General features: G+C 43.8%; 1 protein-coding gene across 1 annotated transcript in view; it reads right to left on the reverse strand.

Moving 5' to 3' along the window:
* LOC124551275 (poly [ADP-ribose] polymerase tankyrase-1-like) overlaps positions 1-21803 on the reverse strand; it is a 49488-nt gene that overhangs the window by 18147 nt on the left and 9538 nt on the right. The window contains exons 2-3 of the mRNA XM_047126276.1: positions 19324-19455; positions 11019-11150 (exon numbers count right to left, since the gene is read on the reverse strand). Of these exons, the coding sequence (XP_046982232.1) occupies positions 11019-11150; positions 19324-19455 (264 nt within the window). The remainder of the gene's footprint in view (positions 1-11018; positions 11151-19323; positions 19456-21803) is intronic.

The following is a 21803-nucleotide window of genomic DNA, read 5'->3' on the forward strand; positions in this document are numbered from 1 at the left end:
CGTGCATTTAAGGGGCGCTATGAGCTCGGCAGTGTCCATCTTGACCGGTTCACCGCTTGGTGCAACCAGTGGTTGCTCAAGGTCAATCCTTCCAAAACCCAGGCGATCATTGTAGGCAAAACCACCCCTTCCTTCCGCCTCCTTGATTTCTATCTCACCGTCTATGGCCGTCCCATCGCCCTCACTCCCACCCTTAAGTACCTTGGCGTCACCCTCGACCGTCGCCTCTCCTGGACTCCCCATCTCCAGACAATCGAAGCCAAGGCACGTTCCTGCCTCCGTCTCCTCAAGCTCCTTTCCGGCCGCACGTGGGGTCTGGACCCCTCCACCATCCTCCACACCTATAAATCCCTCATCCGCCCTATCCTTTGTTATGCCCATCCAGCATGGATCTCCGCTCCCCCTACCTTTTATAAATCCCTCCAAATCCTGGAACGCCATGCTCTCTGCCTCGCCTATCGCATCCGTCTCCCCTCCCCCACACGGATCCTGTATGATCTCATCCCCTTCCCCCACCTCCTCCTTTTCCTTGAAAGGATACGGATCCTGTACACCTCCCGTAAACTTGATCCTCCTCACCCGCTCGTCTCCCCGATCCTCTCCCACCCCCGCCCGCTCCCGCGCCTGTATTCCCACGTCCCACCCGGTCTCCATCTCTCCACCCTCCTTACCCTCTCCCAAGGTGGCTTCCTCCAGCTCCCTCTCCCTGATGATGCGCTCCTCCCCTCTATCTACCCCTCCTACCAACTTTGATCCTCCTGCCCTCCTCCTGTACTTACTCCTCTGGGGACCCTCCCTCCCTTCTCTCCCTTTTCCCTCCCTCCTCCTTTTCTCCCCCCTCGTCCCCCGGGCCTCCCCTCCCCTGACCCTCTCCTCCTGTCCCCGTCTCCTAAGCCATGGCATCCTCTTTTCCTCCCCTCTCCCCCTCCTCACCCCTGTTCCCCTCTTGGCAGGTCCCCGGACTCGCACACGCTCAGTGGACATTCGCGCGCCGGAGATCACCGCCATCAGTGTATCGTGTGTGCCGTCATGTTTAGTGTTCAGTTTCGCCGTCACGCTCCATTGTTCACCAGTGCCATCGTCTTCTTCAGTGTTTGTGCGTCGGGTCTACAGTTCGTAGTGTGGGTTGTCATCAAGTGTGAACGGCTTCTTGTGCTTTTATATTCTTGTGTCTCCTGTTTTTTCCCGCCGTTTTTCTAAGTGATGTTTTTTCTTTGTTTATCGCCTTGTACTCTCTTCGGCGTATTGTGCTGCTGCCAGCCTACCTGATTGTTCAGGTGTCAAAATAACAATAAAGTAAAAAAAAAACTCGGCAGTGTGTCAGTCTCGGTGAGTCTGGTCAGTTGGTCAGCCGGGTCAGTGTGGGGCAGTCAGTATCCGCCTGTCGTCCGTAGTGCTAGTATCTGTTAGGCCGCCAGTCTGCTCGAGTTTGTTCAGGCAATGGGCATTGGCGTTTGGATCGATCGGTTGGTCGGTCGCGCACTGAGGCACAAGATGACTTGTCCGTCTTGAGCGTCGTCGCATGTGAGGTCGCCACGTCAGTCCGGTGGACCGCGCCGTATAGCGAGGGATAGTGGCTTCGCGGCCGACACGAGAGCAACAGGAGTCAACCCACGACATCGGACTGGCTGGGGCGAGCTGCGACGCCGTGAGACGGGAGATCGACGCGCCTTCCTGCGTCCGTTGAAGCGGCTGGCAGCGGACGGTTCGGGAGAGCGTTTTGGTCAGTCTCTCGTTCTCAGCTTGTTCGTCTGTCTCTCGTCCGAATTTGTTAGGCAGTTAGTGTCTGTCTGTCTGTCGGTCGGTCTGCCGTTCGTTAATAGCTGCCTCTCTCATGACTGGCTGTTAACGATTTTATAGAATTAAGGTGTAAAGGACGAGTTCCTGAAATATGATTTTATCTTGCCTATCATCTTGCGTGGCGGCATATGTATAATGTAGAGCATGTTATACATTTTATGTAATTCTGAATTTCATGGCTTTTATTTAAATAGACATTTTTATATAGTTGCCACCCTTCCACCGTCAGAGTAATTTTAAAAACAAATTGCACTTGCAATGGCAAATAATTTATTTGTACCATTTCCATCCCTCTTACGGGGTGCATAGTTAATGTGTTTATGTGAGTTGTTAAAATTTTTAGTTTAAAGTAATCTGGTGTGTCGCAGATTTGCATCAGTGTAGTCTTTCAGAGGTTGTTGTGAGCGGTCGTGACTACGGCCGTGTTGAAAGGGAGCGGTAAGATTCTCAGCCCGAAGGCTCATACTGTCAATATTACACTTTCTGCCTCTTAATAAAATGGTAACTTGATATTTCGAGGGTCCTTTTCTGCTTATAAATTTTAAATCTGTTTTTGAAAAGGCTTTTATGAATAAAATTCCCATTTGTTAAAGGTAATTTCATTTTCATCAGTTACTACTTCCACTCTCACCTAGTGTGATTAAATGTGTTAATGTTCTTGATGAATCGCTAGTAAATAAAGTAAATTCTTTAAGAAAAGATTTTGAAAGTAAATTCACGGTTCAGAAACCTGTACCCCGTTCCACACTAGATTGTCCGGGATGTTGTTGTTGTTGTGGTCTTCAGTCCTGAGACTGGTTTGATGCAGGTCTCCATGCTACTCTATCCTGTGCAAGCTTCTTCATCTCCCAGTACCTACTGCAGCCTACACCCTTCTGGATCTGCTTAGTGTATTCATCTCTTGGCCTCCCTCTACGATTTTTACCCTCCACGCTGCTCTCCAGTACTAAATTAGTGATCCCTTGATGCCTCAGAACATGTCCTACCAACCGATCCCTTCTTCTAGTCAAGTTGTGCCACAAACTCCTCTTCTCCCCAATTCTATTCACTACCTCCTCATTAGTTATGTGATCTACCCATCTAATCTTCAGCATTCTTCTGTAGCAACCCATTTCGAAAGCTTCTATTCTCTTCTTGTCTAAACTATTTATCGTTCACGTTTCACTTCCATACATGGCCACACTCCATACAAATACTTTCAGAAACGACTTCCTGACACTTAAATCAATACTCGACGTTAACACATTTATCTTCTTCAGAAACGCTTTCCTTGCCATTGCCAGTCTACATTTTATATCCTCTCTACTTCGACCATCATCAGTTATTTTGCTCCCCAAATAGCAAAACCCCTTTACTACTTTAAGTGTCTCATTTCCTAATCTTATTCCCTCAGCATCACCCGACTTAATTCGACTACATTCCATTATCCTCTTTGCTTTTGTTGATGTTCATCTTATATCCTCCTTTCAAAACACTGTCCATTCCATCCCACTGCTCTTCCAAGTCCTTTGCTGTCTCTGACAGAATTGCAATGTCATCGGCGAACCTCAAAGTTTTTATTTCTTCTCCATGGATTTTAATTCCTATTAAGAATTTTTCATTTTTTTCCTTTACTGCTTGCTCAATATACAGATTGAGTAACATCGGGGAGAGGCTACAACCCTGTCTCACTCCCTTCCCAACCATGCTTCCCTTTCATGCCCCTCGACTCTTATAACTGCCATCTGGTTTCTGCACAAATTGTAAATAGCCTTTCGCTCCCTGTATTTTACCCCTGCCACCTTCAGAATTTGAAAGAGAGTTTTCCAGTCTACATTGTCAAAAGCTTTCTCTATGTCTACTAATGCTAGAAACGCGGGTTTGCCTTTCTTAACCTTTCTTCTAAGATAAGTCGTAGGGTAGTTTTTCCATTGTCTGTAAAGAATTCGCGTTAGCAATTTGCAGCTGTGAGTTATTAAACTGATAGTTCGGTAATTTTCACATGTGTCAACACCTGCTTTCTTTGGGATTCGAATTATTACATTCTTCTTGAAGTCTGAGGGAATTTCGCGTGTCTCATACATCTTGCTCACCAGATGGTAGAGTTTTGTCAGGACTGGCTCTCCTAAGGCTGTCAGTAGTTCTAATGGAATGTTGTCTACTCCCGGGGCCTTGTTTCGACTTAGGTCTTTCAGTGCTCTGTCAAACTCTTCACGCAGTATCATATCTCCCATTTCATCTTCATCTACATCGTCTTCCATTTCCATAATATTGTCCTCAGGAACATCGACCCTGTATAGACCCTCTATATACTCCTTCCATCTTTCTGCTTTCCGTTCTTTGCTTAGAAGTGGGTTTCCATCTGAGCTCTTGATATTCATGCAAGTGGTTCTCTTTTCTCCGAAGGTCTCTTTAATTTTCCTGTAGGCAGTATCTATGTTACCGCTCGTGAGAAGCATCTACATCCTTACATTTGTCCTCTAGTCATGCCTGCTTAGCCATTTTGCACTTCCTGTCGATCTCATTTTTGAGACGTTTGTATTCCTTTTTGCCTGCTTCATTTACTGCATTTTTGTATTTTCTCCTTTCATCAATTAAATTCAGTGTCTCTTCTGTTACCGAAGGATTTCTACTAGCCCTCGTCTGTTTACCTACTTGATCCTCTGCTGCCTTCACTATTTCATTCCTCAAAGCTACCCATTCTTCTTCTACTGTATTTCTTTCCCCTATTGCTGTCCGGGATATGCTGAACAAAAGAACGATTACCCCTGAAACCTCGCTTATTTAGGTATATTAGCCGTGACTTCTCGCGATGCTCTCGGCAGGATAGTTACGTGCTTTGCGGGGTCCTGGTTGGCTAGCGCCCTCTATGTAGGACGGCCACGTCCCACGAAGTGAAGAGACTCGGTTGGCGGCAGTGACAGAGGGCAGACAAGGCACGGAGCACCGCGAGTAGTCAGTCGGCTCTCGGTGTACTGCGAGGACGCACGGGGCTGACATTCCGGCGGCCAGTGGAACTGGAGTGCGGAAGCAGTCACCCGTCAACAGAGTCACGAGTCGTGTCCATCTGGAATCCTGAGGAGAGCGCGGGAACTTACCCTGGCGTGCATGTTTACGGTGAGCACCTGGACTAGCTCTAAGTGGCGAGTCATTTTATGGTGGAACATTTGGATGTCATTGCTCCGTGTAGCCATTCTGATTTTCGCTAGTCATTCATTAAACCACAAAGTCGTATTTTCGTTACTGAAATACTGTAAGTTTGTCAGTTACTCTTCTTTCTTGTCTTGCGCTCTTGTTGTCAAAACAAGTAGAGTTTAAAAGGAACAGAAATCTTCTGTAGCACAACACAGCTCTCGTAATCTCCATACCTGTGCCATCTGCTGTCCACAGTTCTATGCCATCAGTGTAGTTTTCTTTCATAGACCTGAAGAGATACAGCTCTCTCAGCAATGTTATTATTTCGCATCTTGTAGTTCCTTTAGCATCTGTTCCACTCGAATATCGTACACTTTCTTTCTGAAACTGAATATACACTGATGACCCAAAACAAGTTATTTTTCCGTCTTTGGACCGAAGTACTACACTGATTCTGCGTATCAGGGATCCGCCACTTTGTTCGTAGGTTTTTGGACGTATGTGGCATTAGCTGTCTGCGCGCAGGTCATGAAATTCGCATAGATAACCAGCCGCTGATTTTCGTACGCGGTGATGTCGCCTGATACGATCCAGATTGTTTCCGTGGCATTTACATCAGGCGAATTTGCCCACCGAGGCATCAACGTGGCTTCACTATACTGCTCCTCAAACCACTGCAGCGCTATTCTGGCTCCGAGACACTGAAAGATGACATCGCCGTCGCGGGAGACAGCAAGCACGAAGGAATGCAGGTGGTTCCCAGCTGTCGGCGCACCTTCGATTACTACCACAGGTCCCATGCAAGTTCAGGAGAACGTCTCCCGTAGCATAATACTGCTCCCAACAGCCTGCGCCCGTAGCGCGCTGCACGTTTCGAGCCGCCGTTCACCTCGAAGACGGCGTTAATGGAGACGACCAGGGACCTCGTGTAGGAAAACTGTGATTCACCCGAAGAGCCGACTCGTTGCGATTGATCGACGGTCGAATTCCTAAGATTCTGTACCCACTGCTATCGTAATTGTCGATGTAGCTGGGTCAAAATTTGAACACGTAGGGGTGGTCTCCTGCAGAGCTCCATGTCCAACAATGTACGATGAAGGGTGTGCTCCGAAGCACTTGAGCATACACCTGCATTGTGCTCTTTCGGCACACATGCACCAGATCGCTAACTACGTTACTTTACAGAGCAGACAAGCCTCCGAACCCCACGTTCTGGGGACGGTCGTGGACATCCAACCATTTAGCGCCTAGTGGTACTTTAACCATCCATCTACCTCTTCCCGTAGATGCTCACAATAGTAGAATGTGAACATTCGACCAGCTTCACTGTTTCCGAGATACTCGTTCACAGGCTCTGTGTAATAATACACTACTCGCCATTAAAATATATTATACTAGAACTGACAAGTGATTACATTTTCACGCAATTTGGGTGCATAGATCCTGAGAAATCAGTACCCAGAACAACCACCTCTAGCCGTAATAACGGCCTTGATACGCCTGGGCATTGAGTCAAACAGAGCTTGGATGGCGTGTACAGCTGCCCATGCAGCTTCAACCCGATACCACAGAAGTGACTGGCGTATTGTGACAAGCCATTTGCTCGGCCACCATTGCCCAGACGTTTTCAATTGGTGAGACATCTGGAGGATATGCTGGCCAGGGCAACAGTCGAACATTTTATATATCCAGAAAGGCCCGTACAGGACCTACAACATGCGGTCGTGCATTATCCTGCTGAAATGTAGGGTTTCGCAGGGATCAAATGAGGGTCGTAACACATAAGAAATGTAACGTCCACTGTTCAAAGCGCCGTCAATACGAACAAGAGGCGATCGAGACGTGTAACCAATGGCACCCCATAAAATCACGCCGGATGATACGCCAGTATGGCGACGACGAATACACGCTTCCAATGTGCTTTCACCACAATGTCGCCAAACACGGATGCGACCATAATGATGCTGTAAACAGATCCTGGATTCATCCGAAAAAATGACGTTTTGCCATTCGTGCAGCCAGATTCGTCGTTGAGTACACGATCGCAGGCGCTCCTGTCTTTGATGCAGCGTCAAGGGTAACCGCAGCCATGGTCTCCGAGCTGATAATGCTGCTGCAAACGTCGTCGAACTAATCGTGCAGATGGTTGTTGTCTTGCAAACGTCCCCATCTGTTGACTCAGGGATCGAGACGTGGCTGCACGATCCGTTACAGCCATGCGGATAAGACGCCCGTCATCTCGACTGCTAGTGATACGAGGCCGTTGGTATCCAGCACGGCGTTCCGTATTACCCTCCTGAACCTACCGATTTCATATTCTGCTAACAGTCATTGTATCTCGATCAACGGGAGCAGCAATGTCGCGATACGATAAACCGTAATCGCGATAGGCTACAATCCGACGTTTATCAAAGTCGGAAACGTCATGGTACGCATTTCTCTTCCTTACATGAGGCATCGCAACAACGTTTCACCAGGCAACACCGGTGAACTGCTGTTTTTTGTATGAGAAATCGTTTGGAAACTTCGCTCATGTCAGCAGGTTGTAGGTGTCGCCACCGGCGCCAGCCTTGTGTGAACGCTCTGATAAGGTAATCATTTGCATATCACAGCATCTTCTTCCTGTCGTTAAATTTCGCGTCTGTAGCACGTCATCTTCATGGTGTAGCAATTTTAATGGCCAGTAGTGTAATCTGCTCTTTGTCAAAGTCGCTTGTCTCAATGGAATTTCCCATTTGCAACTCCTATCGTCGTTAGCGTATTTCCACTTCCACGTGTCCTCTGCTTACATACTTTTGCTACCGCATCACGAGCCCGCAACCCCACCAGGCGGTATCCAATGTCACAGTGGACCGACAAGAACCTTTAGCTGTACTTAAGTCGTACTATGATCTTTCGTCGGTGTCTGCAGCTTCTATCGAGAACCGGGCTGTAGAAGGATGCAAGAAAGACTGCGAAATAATACAAACTACGAAAAAATGGGAAATAAGAATACGAATAAGTAAATTTTACCAGTGATAGGATGTTGTGTGAGGTCGTTTCCTGACACTACTGACACCACTTGACCCAAGAAACGGCCAGCGAGACCTGCGTGCCGAGAGAGCACACAGGGACTACAGCCAGTTCTGCCCTGGAACCGAGATGACGGTAGCCCCAAACGCCACGCATTCCGGACACCGAGTTGTGATGTGGACGTGTGACAAACAACCCAGAGCCTGCACGGGTGGCGCCACTAGGCCAACCAGATGACTCAACACAAAAAGCAGGTGACGTCTATGTCCGTGCACATCGGGAGAGACTGCTTTCATGCCAAACACACTGGCGCCATCCAACGTGTCATTTCTGTCCAGCCACTTGTGACTCGTTTCCCACAACAACAAAGACTGAATTTATATATCCTAGAATACAAAAAATTGATTATCCTGCACTAGAAGCAGATATATAACACCAAACAATTATGTTTCAGTGACCTTCCATCCTTGGCCAGTTTTTCAACCTCCACGAGTTTCAGCCACTGTGAAGCAATGGCTGCCTGTAGCAAGTCTTTTTCCTTTATGTTGGTACTTTAATGACCCATGAGGACAAGGGTCAGGCAACGGATAAACACGGTCTGTTAAGACCTGATGTTGTTTACAAACGTTGCATACTATAAAACAAAAGAGGGGAGGCAATTGCCCGCATCTCGTGGTCGTGCGGTAGCGTTCTCGCTTCCGACGCCCGGGTTCCCGGGTTCGATTCCCGGCGGGGTCAGGGATTTTCTCTGCCTCGTGATGGCTGGGTGTTGTAGGCTGTCCTTAGGTTAGTTAGGTTTAAGTAGTTCTAAGTTCTAGGGGACTGATGACCATAGATGTTAAGTCCCATAGTGCTCAGAGCCATTTGAACCATTTGGGAGGCAATTTGCCACGCGGGATTAGCCGAGCGGACTAGGGCGCTGCAGTCGTGGACTGTGCGGCTGGTCCCGGTGGAGGTTCGAGTCCTCCCTCGGGCATGGGTGTGTGTGTTTGTCCTTAGGATACTTAAGCTTAGGTAGTGTGTAGGCTTAGGGACTGATGACCTTAGCAGACCTTAGCAGTTAAGTACCATAAGATTTCATACACATTTGAACATTTTTGAAGGAAATTTACACACACACATTAGGAAGATAATAAACTCTCTCAAGAATAAAAGCTCACATGCAGTTGATGGCATTTCCAGCAGGATAATAAAAGCTTGTTCCCAAGAAATAAGTGGGATTCTTAGCCACATATGTAATAGCTCTCTGAAGCAGTGTATTTCCCCAGATAGACTGACGTATGCCATTGTTAAACCACTGCATAAAAAGACGATACGTCTGATGTCAACAACTACAGCCCAATCTCTCTCCTGACTCCCCTATCCAAAATTCTTGAAAAAGTAATGCATGGTAGAGTAGCTTCACACCTTTGTAAAAATAAAGTTTTAACAACAAGTCAGTTTGGTTTCCCGAAGGGTTTTTCAACGGAAAATGCTATAGATACTTTCACTGATGAAATATTAAATGCTCTGAGTAACCGGAAGTCACCCATTGGAATTATTTGTGATCTATAAAGGGCTTTCGATTGTGTAAATCATGGAATACTTCTAGATAAGCTTAAGTACTGTGGTATGAATGGGGCAGTGCTCAAATGGTTAAAATCATACCTAACTGGAAGAGTGCAGAAAGTTGAAATAAACAGTTCACATAATATGCAAAAAACTGGTGAATTCTCAAACTGGGGAACAATCAAGAATGGGGTGCCGCAAGGTTCGGTCTTATGTCCTTTGCTGTTCTTAATATGTATTAATGACTTGCCATTCTATATTCACGATGATGCAAAGCTGATACTTTTTGCCAATGATACAAGTATAGCTACCACACCTGACAGACAAGAATTAACTGGTCAAATTGTAAATGATGTTTTTCAGAAAATCATTAAGTGGTTCTCTGCAAATGGGCTCTCATTAAACTTTGACAAAACACAGTATATACAGTTCCACGCAGTAAATGGAATGACACCATTAATAAATATAGACTTTGATCAGAAATCGGCAGCTAAGATAGAATATTCAAAATTTCTAGGTGTATGCATTGCTGAGGGGTTGAACTGGAAAAAAACACACTGAGGATCTGCTGAAACGTTTGAGGTCAGCTACTAATGCTATTAGGGTCATTGCAAATTTTGGCGATATACATCTGAGTAAATTAGCTTACCACGCCTATTTTCATTCTGTGCTTTCGTATGGCATTATATTCTGGGGTAACTTATCACTGAGTAAAAGAGTGTTCATTGCACAAAAGCGTGTAACCAGAATAATTGCTGGAGCTCATCCAAGACCATCCTGCAGACACTTATTTAAAGAGCTAGAAATCTTCAATGTAGCCTCACAATATATATATTCACTTATGAAATTTGTTATTAAAAATCCGAACGAATTCAAAAGTAATAGCAGTGTACATGGCTACAACACCAGGAGAAAGGATGATCTTCACTACTCAAGGTTAAATCTAACTTTGGCTCAGAAGGGGGTAAATTATGCTGCCACAAAAGTCTTTGGTCACTTACCTAACAGCATAAAAAGTCTGACAGATAGCCATATAGCATTTAAAAGGAAATTAAAAGAATTTCTTAATGGCAACTCCTTCTACTCATTAGATGAATTTTTGGATATACTAAGTGGGTAATTTCCCAAACCCCACAAAAAAAGGAAAATATTGAGTGTCATGTAATATTTTGTCTAATTTAAAATCTTGTGTAGACACCTTTTATTAACCTCACACGTTCCACATCATTACGAAGTGTCGTATTCATGATCTATGGAACAAGTACTAATGTAATCTAATCTAATCTAATGGTGAATTCAGAAATATACATGATTATTTAAAGCTTGACATTTAATCTTCAAGCTGAATGCTACTGACTCTGTGAACGCAAAGAAGTATGTAGAGATCGACTGAAACAAGTACTTTACTGTTAAGAGTCTCCCCTCTGCCTTATTGGAAAATGTAATAAAATGGTGTGTGATTTATTGTCTGTAACTACTGGCTGACGCCCCCGTAATTCATACTGTGAATATGAAAAACGTGGACACGTTGCGACGGAACTCACCTCATGCGAGAGACTTCAGCGTCAGCAGGTGGTGGAGTGGGGCAGGCTGGTGGTGCAGCTGCCACGGGAGTACAGCTTTGCTCGCTGGAGGTGCCGGCCGCCGTCGCCCTGCTGTCTTCAGTGGCTGGAGTGCTGGACCGAGGGAGACACCGTGTTAGTGAGGAGGCCAGGGGGCACCTCACTACAGGCACTACTGCGAAGGGATTGTCATTCTTAACAATGGAACACACGCTGCCGGCGACTGTACTGTGACCACAAAGGTGAATCCCTTACCATCGAGCTAATCAGTTCACACACCTCTTCTCCTCAGATTCTCACAACAATCCGTTGCATACCAAAAATACATGTTGTATAAAACAATATGCAAATGAGAGGTACATACAAGGGCCAACAGTTATCGTGGAGCGATATAACTACTGTACAGCACAATTTGAATGCATAAAAACAACAATAAAACAGAAACTAGAACTGGAACAAACTTTAAATAAACTGATTGGGCACTGTAGTCACTGAATGATGTTCCCAGCTCGTGTGTCACGGTCCGGCTGTAAAGCCACAGGTGCAAAACGAGGAGAGCAGCGTTTGAACTAGTGGGGAGGACGTTCAGAGAAGCAAGGGGTACAAAATTTGCGATATTATGAAGCCATTCCAGTAAACCATTTAATTGCTGTAAGAATTAATATCACAGAAATTGAAACATTTCCCAGTGCCTGTATTTGATTCATATTAGCCAACGAGTACCCTCAATGAACAGGCCAATGTTGAATATCATTTGACTGCAAAGTTTAAATGTCTGAGTAAGATCAGTAAAGAAAACAGAGACAACGCATATATACATTTACGCTTTGCAATGGGTATAGAGAGCAGATATTGTCGTCATTGGTACCATAACGTCTACCCACTCCTGTGTGCTAGTTATGTTTCCTCTGTGTCTAACAGTATTCCCAAAAATAAGTCACATAATGTACTACCTGATGTTTTCGCATGTCCACAACTGCAGCACCATTAAGTGGACTACACTTGCCAGTATAGACTCAGCATTTGCATCCACATGTCCACACTTCAGCACCTGACTTGCTGCTCTTGACACATCTACTTGGACTTGCTAACCAACCTAAAACCATATTACTCCTAATATTTGTTATTATTAGACTTCAAATGAATTAAATATGGCATAATATTGTGCACTCACTGACTTCAGTCATCAATATAAATATATGCAGTCGTACATCTACACTCTGTGTTATATACATACAACACTGTCCATTAATATGACCACCTGTCAAAACACTGAATAGGGTAAATAACCGCATGGGCAACTGCGAGATATGCAGGAAGAGAACCAATGACGTTCTGATAGGCTCCAAGAGGCATGTGCTGTCATGCCATGGTCATCTGTGCTGGGTTTCTCATTTGAAAATCCGTGGTACAGACTGTTTGATCAAAGTGGTCCCGTACATTCTCGTTTGGTTTGAAATCCGCTAGTTTCGTGGCGTGGGGATTACAGGCCACCCACCCTGATGCTCTTCACACCATGTACATGTATTGCGAGCTGTGTGACAGGTTGCATTATCCTACTGGTAGATGCAGTGATGACGAGGAAAAAAAAACTGCTTGTAGGGATGGACATGGTCTCCTAGGACAGACGCATACTTGTGCCGATCCTTTGTGCCTTCCAGAATGACGAGTTCAGCCAATGAGTGCAACGGAAACATTCTCCGAAATGGCCACCTGTCGCCATTCAGTGTACACCTAGTTCTGGTGCTCCCATGCAATTTCCATCCTTCGTCACTGAAGAAAAGCAGGACCATATGTACCAACATTCACTGAATGGTCGTTAAATAAACACTGTTGATATCCCCTTAGTTCATCTGGGCAGTCAACTGCTCAATGGCTGCATATCTGTCAGCTCATACACGTCTCTGCAGCCATCATTCACCACTCTTATCCATGGCACGCAATGCACAACAGTTGTCTTGGCACCGGTTTTGGGTGGCGCCAATATGCCACGCAGGTTGTGCTTTAACCAGGACGGTGAAATGTTTATTTTCCGTTGTAAATAAATTTCAGTCCCAAAACTGAAATAATTTATGTAAACCTACGTCAGAAACGTCGTATTTTTGTATGAATTCCGCGTATTGTCTTATAATGTGAAATTGCAATTAATTCTTAAATGGGAGAGAGCATACAGATGTCAAAACTAGCGAAAGAGAGCAATTGTATCTTATAATTCATAATAATGCAGCAAATGCAGCGCAAGCGGCGTCAACAACCAAATTTGATGCGACCGGTCGCACCGGAAAGGAGTGCAGTGAAGTCTCTTGAACATTTTCCCCCGCAAGAGACTTCTAGAGAAGTAAGAGACTGAGGAAGAGTGACAGTGGAGTTGCCTTCAGTTGTCTATTTGTATATAAACACGAGCGGAGTCTGGATCGGTCTCTCTCGATATCTCTCTCTCTCCTGAGGCCCGCTCTCTTCCGGTGTCTCCGCTCTTGTCGATCGCTCTAAATGATCGCTCTCTCGAATGGTTTTGTGGTAGGCAGCTGTTCTTGAAAGATATTTTCAAGGTGTGTAAAGTACTTATCTATGTAAAGGTATAGTCAGCATTTGAACAAATGTTTCATTTCAACAAGATTAACCTTGCTGCCAACTTGTCTATGTCTCAGTTAGGAGAACTGCGAGACTGTGGTACATATCGTTTGCTATCATATCATTCTTTTTACTTGGCTGCTTCTTTTAATTAATGGCACTCCAGTTAATTTCCTCTCATCAAAATGTATTTTTCCATTACCAGTAAAGAGTACCACTTAGAATAGAGAAAACTTTGCTTTTTGGAAATAATAACTCGACAGCACTCATGTTGTTGTTGTTGTTGTGGTCTTCAGTCCTTAGACTGGTTTGATGCAGCTCTCCATGCTACTCTATCGTGTGCAAGCTTCTTCATCTCCCAGTACCTACTGCAGCCTACATCCTTCTGAATCTGCTTAGTGTATTCATCTCTTGGTCTCCCTCTACGGTCTTTACACTCCATGCTGCCCTCCAGTACAAAATTGGTGAACCCTTGATGCCTCAGAACATGTCCTACCAACTGATTGCTTCTTCTAGTCAAGTTGTGCCACAAACTCCTCTTCTTCCCAATTCTACTCAATACCTCCTCATTAGTTATGTGATCTACCCATCTAATTGATTGGCGACTCCATGGAGTATTCTGAGCACCACAATTGGAAGGAGAAAGAGCATTGGTCGTATTTTTTGTTTATTATCCGGGTGATGCTGAGGGAATTAGATTAGGAAATGAGGCACTTAAAGTAGTAAAGGAGTTTTGCTATTTGGGGAGCAAAATAACTGATGATGGTCGAAGTAGAGAGGATATAAAATGTAGGCTGGCAATGGCAAGGAAAGCGTTTCTGAAGAAGAGAAATTTGTTAACATCCAGTATTGATTTAAGTGTCAGGAAGTCATTTCTGAAAGTATTCGTATGGAGTGTAGCCATGTATGGAAGTGAAACATGGACGATAAATAGTTTGGACAAGAAGAGAATAGAAGCTTTCGAAATGTGGTGCTACAGAAGAATGCTGAAGATTAGATGGGTAGATCACATAACTAATGAGGAAGTATTGAATAGGATTGGGGAGAAGAGAAGTTTGTGGCACAACTTGACCAGAAGAAGGGATCGGTTGGTAGGACATGTTCTGAGGCATCAAGGGCTCACCAATTTAGTATTGGAGGGCAGTGTGGAGGGTAAAAATCGTAGAGGGAGACAAGAGATGAATACACTAAGCAGATTCAGAAGGATGTAGCCTGCAGTAGGTACTGGGAGATGAAAAAGCTTGCACAGGATAGGGTAGCATGGCGAGCTGCATCAAACCAGTCTCAGGACTGAAGACCACAACAACAACAACATCCGCAAAATCGATTTTCGGTCACTTAGTGACCATCCTCAGTGCTGTAATATACAATTAAAATTGGTAGCACTGGTATCAACAAGCTTAGAGCGATCACATCTAATCTTCAGCATTCTTCTGTAGCGCCACATTTCGAAAGCTTCTATTCTCTTCTTGTCCAAACTATTTATCGTCCACGTTTCACTTCCATACATGGCCACACTCCATACAAATACTTTCAGAAACGACTTCCTGACACTTAAATCAATACTCGACGTTAACACATTTATCTTCTTCAGAAACGCTTTCCTTGCCATTGCCAGTCTACATTTTATATCCTCTCTACTTCGACCATCATCAGTTATTTTGCTCCCCAAATAGCAAACCTCCTTTACTACTTTAAGTGTCTCATTTTCTAATCTAATTCCCTCAGCAGCACCCGACTTAATTCGACTACATTCCATTATCCACGTTTTGCTTTTGTTGATATTCATCTATTATCCTCCTTTCAAGACACTGTCCATTCCGTTCAACTGCTCTTCCAAGTCCTTTTACTGTCTCTGACAGAACTACAATGTCATCGGCGAACGTCAAAATTTTTATTTCATCTCCATGGATTTTAATTCCTACTCCGAATTTTTCTTTTGTTTGCTTTACTGCTTGCTCAATATACAGATTGAACAGCATCGGGTAGAGGCCACAACAGTGTCTCACTCCCTTCCCAACCACTGCTTCCCTTTCATGTCCATCGACTCTTATAACTGCCATCTGCTTTCTGTACAAATTGTAAATAGCCTTTCGCTCCCTAGATTTTACCCCTGACACCTTCAGAATTTGAAAGAGAGTATTCCAGTCAACATTGTTAAAAACTTTCTCTATGTCTACAAATTCTAGAACCGTATGTTTGCCTTTTCTTAATCTTTCTTCTAAGATAAGTCGTAGGGTCATTATTGCCTCACGTGTTCCAACGTTTCTACGGAATCCAAACTGATCTTCCCCGAGGTCGGCTTCTACCAGTTTTTCCATTCGTCTGTAAAGAATTCGCGTTAGTATTTTGCAGCTGTGACTTATTAAACTGATAGTTCGGTAGTTTTCACATCTGTCAACATCTGCTTTCTTTGGGATTGGAATTATTATATTCTTCTTCAAGTCTGAGGGAATTTCGCCTGTCTCATACATCTTGCTCACCATATGGTAGAGTTTTGTCAGGACTGGCTCTCCCAAGGCTGTCAGTAGTTCTAATGGAATGTTGTCTACTCCCGGGGCTTTGTTTCGACTCAGGTCTTTCAGTGCTCTGTCAAACTCTTCACGCAGTATCATATCTCAAATTTCATTTTGATCTACTTACTCTACCATTTCCATAATATTGTCCTCAGGAACATCGCCCCTGTATAGACCCTCTATATACTCCTTCCACCTTTCTGCTTTCCCTTCTTTGCTTAGAACTGGGTTTCCATCTGAGCTCTTGATATTCATGAAAGTGGTTCTCTTTTCTCCGAAGGTCTCTTTAATTTTCCTGTAGGCAGTATTTATCTTACCCCTAGTGAGATAAGACTCTATATCCTTACATTTGTCCTCTAGCCATTCCTGCTTAGCCATTTTGCACTTCCTGTCGATCTCATTTTAGAGACGTTTGTATTCCTTTTTGCCTGCTTCATTTAGTGCATTTTTGTATTTTCTCCTTTAATCCTGTCCGGGATATGCTGAACAAAAGAACAAATACTCCTGAAACCTCGCTACGTTTGTTATATGAGCCGTGACTTCTCGCGATGCTCTCGGCAGGTTAGTTACGCGCTTTGCAGCGTCCTGGTTGGCTAGCGCCCTCTGTGAAGGACGGCCACTGCATAAAAAAGGGGATACGTCCGATGTCAACAACTACCGCCCAATCTCTCTTCTGACTGCCTTATCCAAAATTCTTGAAAAAGTAATGTATTGTAGAGTAGCTTCACACCTTTGTAAAATAAAGTTTTAACAACATGTCAGTTTGGTTTCCAGACGGGTTGTTCAACGGAAAATGCTATAGATACTTTCACAAATGAAATATTAAATGCTCTGAGTAACCGGAAGTCACCCATTGGGATTTTTTGTGATCTGTCAAAGGCTTTTGCTTGTGTAAATCATGGAATACTTCTAGATAAGCCCAAGTACTATGGTATGAATGGGGCAGTGCTCAAGTGTTTTAAATCATACCTAACTGGAAGAGTGCAGAAAGTTGAAATAAACAGTTCACATAATATGCAAAAAACTGGTGATTTCTCAAACTGGGGAACAATCAAGAATGGGGTGCTGCAAGGTTCGGTCTTGGGTCCTCTGCTGTTCTTAATATACAGGGTGTCCCAGCTATCTTGTCCACCCAAAATGTCTCTGGAACAATAACAGCTATTGGAAAACGACTTTCACCGGTATCAATGTAGGGCTGGGGCCCATGAATGTACATATTTGGAAACATTCTAAAACGAAAGCATATGTATTTTTCAACACAAACTTACGTTTTTTTAGTGGACCTCCTGTATTTTTTCTTCAGCGATCCATAGCATGACAAAGCACATACACAATGGCGTTGATTGCTTCGCAATATTCCCATTACATCCCGAGATATTGAGAAGCTAAGTTGGCGCTTGAAACACCCGACATGACACTGCTAGCGCACGTCCTGAGGTTCAGGCGTGAACCCCATGCTGCCCGTAATCGCGATGTGATTGACATGTGTAATCACACCTCCATACTTATCAAGAGGTCCGAAACGAATAATACGGTCTGCTGCGATTACGGGCAGAATGGGGTTCACGCCTGAGCCTCAGGACGTGGGCTAGCAGCGCATGTCGGGTGTTTCAAGTATCCGCGTCTCAATATCTCGGGATGTAATGGGAATATTGCGATGCAATCAACGCCATTGTGTATGTGTTTTGTCATGCTATGGATTGCTGAAAAAACTAGGAGGTCCATTTAAAAAAACAAAGGTTTGTGTTGAAAAACACATATGCTTTCGTTTTAGAATGTTTCCAAATATGTACATTCATTGGCCCCAGCCCTACATTGATACCGGTGAAAGTCGTTTTCCAATAGCTGTTACTGTTCCAGAGATATTTTGGGTGGACAAGACAGCTGGGACACTCTGTATATTAATGACTTGCCATTCTATATTCACGAAGATGCAAAACTGGTACTTTTTGCCGATGATACAAGTATAGCTATTACACCCGACAGACAAATATTAACTGGTGAAATTGTAAATGATGTTTTTCAGAAAATCATTAAGTGGTTCTCTGCAAATGGGCTCTCATTAAACTTTGACAAAACACAGTATATACAGTTTCATGCAGTAAATGGAATGACCCCATTAATAAATATAGACTTCGATCAGAAATTGGCAGCTAAGGTAGAATATTCTAGGTGTATGCATTGATGAGGGGTTGAACTGGAAAAAAACACACTGAGGATCTGCTGAAACGTTTGAGTTCAGCTACTTATGCTATTAGGGTCATTGCAAATTTTGGCGATATACATCTGAGTAAATTAGCTTACCACGCCTATTTTCATTCTGTGCTTTCGTATAGCATCATGTACTGGGGTAACTTATCACTGAGTAAAAGAGTGTTCAGTGCAAAAAAGCGTGTAATCAGAATAATTGCTGGAGCTCATCCAAGATCATCCTGAAGACACTTATTTAAAGAGCTAGAAATCTTCACTGTAACCTCACAATATGTATATATTCACTTATGAAATTTGTTATTAACGATCCGAATGAATTCAAAAGTAATAGCAGTGTACATGGCTTCAACACTAGGAGAAAGGATGATCTTCACTACTCAAGGTTAAATCTAACTTTGGCTCAGAAGGGGGTAAATTATGCTGCCACAAAAGTCTTTGGTCACTTACTTAATAGCATAAAAAGTCTGACAGATAGCCATATAGCATTTAAAAGGAAATTAAAAGAATTTCTTAATGGCAACTCCTTCTACTCATTAGATGAATTTTTGGATATACTAAGTGGGTAATTTCCCAAACCCCACAAAAAAGGAAAATATTGAGTGTCATGTAATATTTTGTCTAATTTAAAATCTTGTGTAGACACCTTTTATTAACCTCACACGTTCCACATCATTACGAAGTGTCGTATTCATGATCTATGGAACAAGTACTAATGTAATCTAATCTAATCTAATGGTGAATTCAGAAATATACATGATTATTTAAAGCTTGACATTTAATCTTCAAGCTGAATGCTACTGACTCTGTGAACGCAAAGAAGTATGTAGAGATCGACTGAAACAAGTACTTTACTGTTAAGAGTCTCCCCTCTGCCTTATTGGAAAATGTAATAAAATGGTGTGTGATTTATTGTCTGTAACTACTGGCTGACGCCCCCGTAATTCATACTGTGAATATGAAAAACGTGGACACGTTGCGACGGAACTCACCTCATGCGAGAGACTTCAGCGTCAGCAGGTGGTGGAGTGGGGCAGGCTGGTGGTGCAGCTGCCACGGGAGTACAGCTTTGCTCGCTGGAGGTGCCGGCCGCCGTCGCCCTGCTGTCTTCAGTGGCTGGAGTGCTGGACCGAGGGAGACACCGTGTTAGTGAGGAGGCCAGGGGGCACCTCACTACAGGCACTACTGCTAAGGGATTGTCATTCTTAACAATGGAACACACGCTGCCGGCGACTGTACTGTGACCACAAAGGTGAATCCCTTACCATCGAGCTAATCAGTTCATACACCTCTTCTCCTCAGATTCTCACAACAATCCGTTGCATACCAAAAATACATGTTGTATAAAACAATATGCAAATGAGAGGTACATACAAGGGCCAACAGTTATCGTGGAGCGATATAACTACTGTACAGCACAATTTGAATGCATAAAAACAACAATAAAACAGAAACTAGAACTGGAACAAACTTTAAATAAACTGATTGGGCACTGTAGTCACTGAATGATGTTCCCAGCTCGTGTGTCACGGTCGGGCTGTAAAGCCACAGGTGCAAAACGAGGAGAGCATCGTTTGAACTAGTGGGGAGGACGTTCAGAGAAGCAAGGGGTACAAAATTTGCGATATTATGAAGCCATTCCAGTAAACCATTTAATTGCTGTAAGAATTAATATCACAGAAATTGAAACATTTCCCAGTGCCTGTATTTGATTCATATTAGCCAACGAGTACCCTCAATGAACAGGCCAATGTTGAATATCATTTGACTGCAAAGTTTAAGTGTCTGAGTAAGATCAGTAAAGAAAACAGAGACAACGCATATATACATTTACGCTTTGCAATGGGTATAGAGAGCAGATATTGTCGTCATTGGTACCATAACGTCTACCCACTCCTGTGTGCTAGTTATGTTTCCTCTGTGTCTAACAGTATTCCCAAAAATAAGTCACATAATGTACTACCTGATGTTTTCGCATGTCCACAACTGCAGCACCATTAAGTGGACTACACTTGCCAGTATAGACTCAACATTTGCATCCACATGTCCACACTTCAGCACCTGACTTGCTGCTCTTGACACATCTACTTGGACGTGCTAACCAACCTAATACCATATTGCTCCTAATATTTGTTATTATTAGACTGCAAATGATTTAAATATGGCATAATATTGTGCATTCACTGACTTCAGTTATCAATATAAATATATGCAGTCGTACATCTACACTCAGATGGTTTCCGTGGCATTTACATCAGGCGAATTTGCCCACCGAGGCATCAACGTGGTTTCACTATACTGTTCCTCAAACCACTGCAGCGCTAATCTGGCTCCGAGACACGGACGATTATACTACTGAAAGATGAAGTCGCCGTCGCGGGAGACAGCAAGCACGAAGGGATGCAGGTGGTTCGCAGCTGTCGGCGCACCCTCGAGTACTACCACAGTTTCCATGCAAGTTCAGGAGAACGTCTCCCGTAGCATAATTTTTTTTTTTTTTGGTCGTCAGTCTACTGACTGGCTTGATACGGCCCGCCACGAATTCCTTTCCTGCGCTAACCTCTTCATCTCAGAGTAGCACTTGCAACCTACGTCCTCAATTATTTGCTTGACGTATTCCAATCTCTCTCTTCCTCTACAGTTTTTGCCCTCTACAGCTCCCTCTACTACCATGGAAGTCATTCCCTCATGTCTTAGCAGACGTCCTATCATCCTGTCCCTTCTCCTTATCAGTGTTTTCCACATATTCCTTTCCTCTCCGATTCTGCGTAGAGCCTCCTTATTCCTTACCTTATCAGTCCACCTAATTTTCAACATTCGTCTATAGCACCACATCTCAAATGCTTCGATTCTCTTCTGTTCCGGTTTTCCCATAGTCCATGTTTCACTACCATGCAATGCTATACTCAAGATGTACATCCTCAGAAATTTCTTCCTCAAATTAAGGCCGGTATTTGATATTAGTAGACTTCTCTTGGCCACAAATGCCTTTTTTGCCATAACGAGTCTGCTTTTGATGTTCTCCTTGTTCCGTCCGTCATTGGTTATTTTACTGCGTAGGTAGCAGAAATCCTTAACTTCATTGACTTCGTGACCATCAATCCTGATGTTAAGTTTCTCGCTGTTTTCATTTCTACTACTTCGCATTACCTTCGTCTTTCTCCGATTTACTCTCAAGCCATACTGTGTACTCATTAGACTGTTCATTCCGTTCAGCAGATCATTTAATTCTTCTTCACTTTCACTCAGGATAGCAATGTCATCAGCGAATCGTATCATTGATATCCTTTCACGTTGTATTTTAATTGCACTCCTGAACCTTTCTTTTATTTCCATCATTGCTTCCTCGATGTACAGATTGAAGAGTAGGGGCGAAAGGCTGCAGCCTTGTCTTACACCCTTCTTAATACGAGCACTTCGTTCTCGATCGTCCACTCTTATTATTCCCTCTTGGTTGTTGTACATATTGTAT

This window comes from Schistocerca americana, chromosome 9 (assembly GCF_021461395.2).
Source record: "Schistocerca americana isolate TAMUIC-IGC-003095 chromosome 9, iqSchAmer2.1, whole genome shotgun sequence".
Classification (NCBI taxonomy): Eukaryota; Metazoa; Arthropoda; class Insecta; order Orthoptera; family Acrididae; genus Schistocerca; species Schistocerca americana.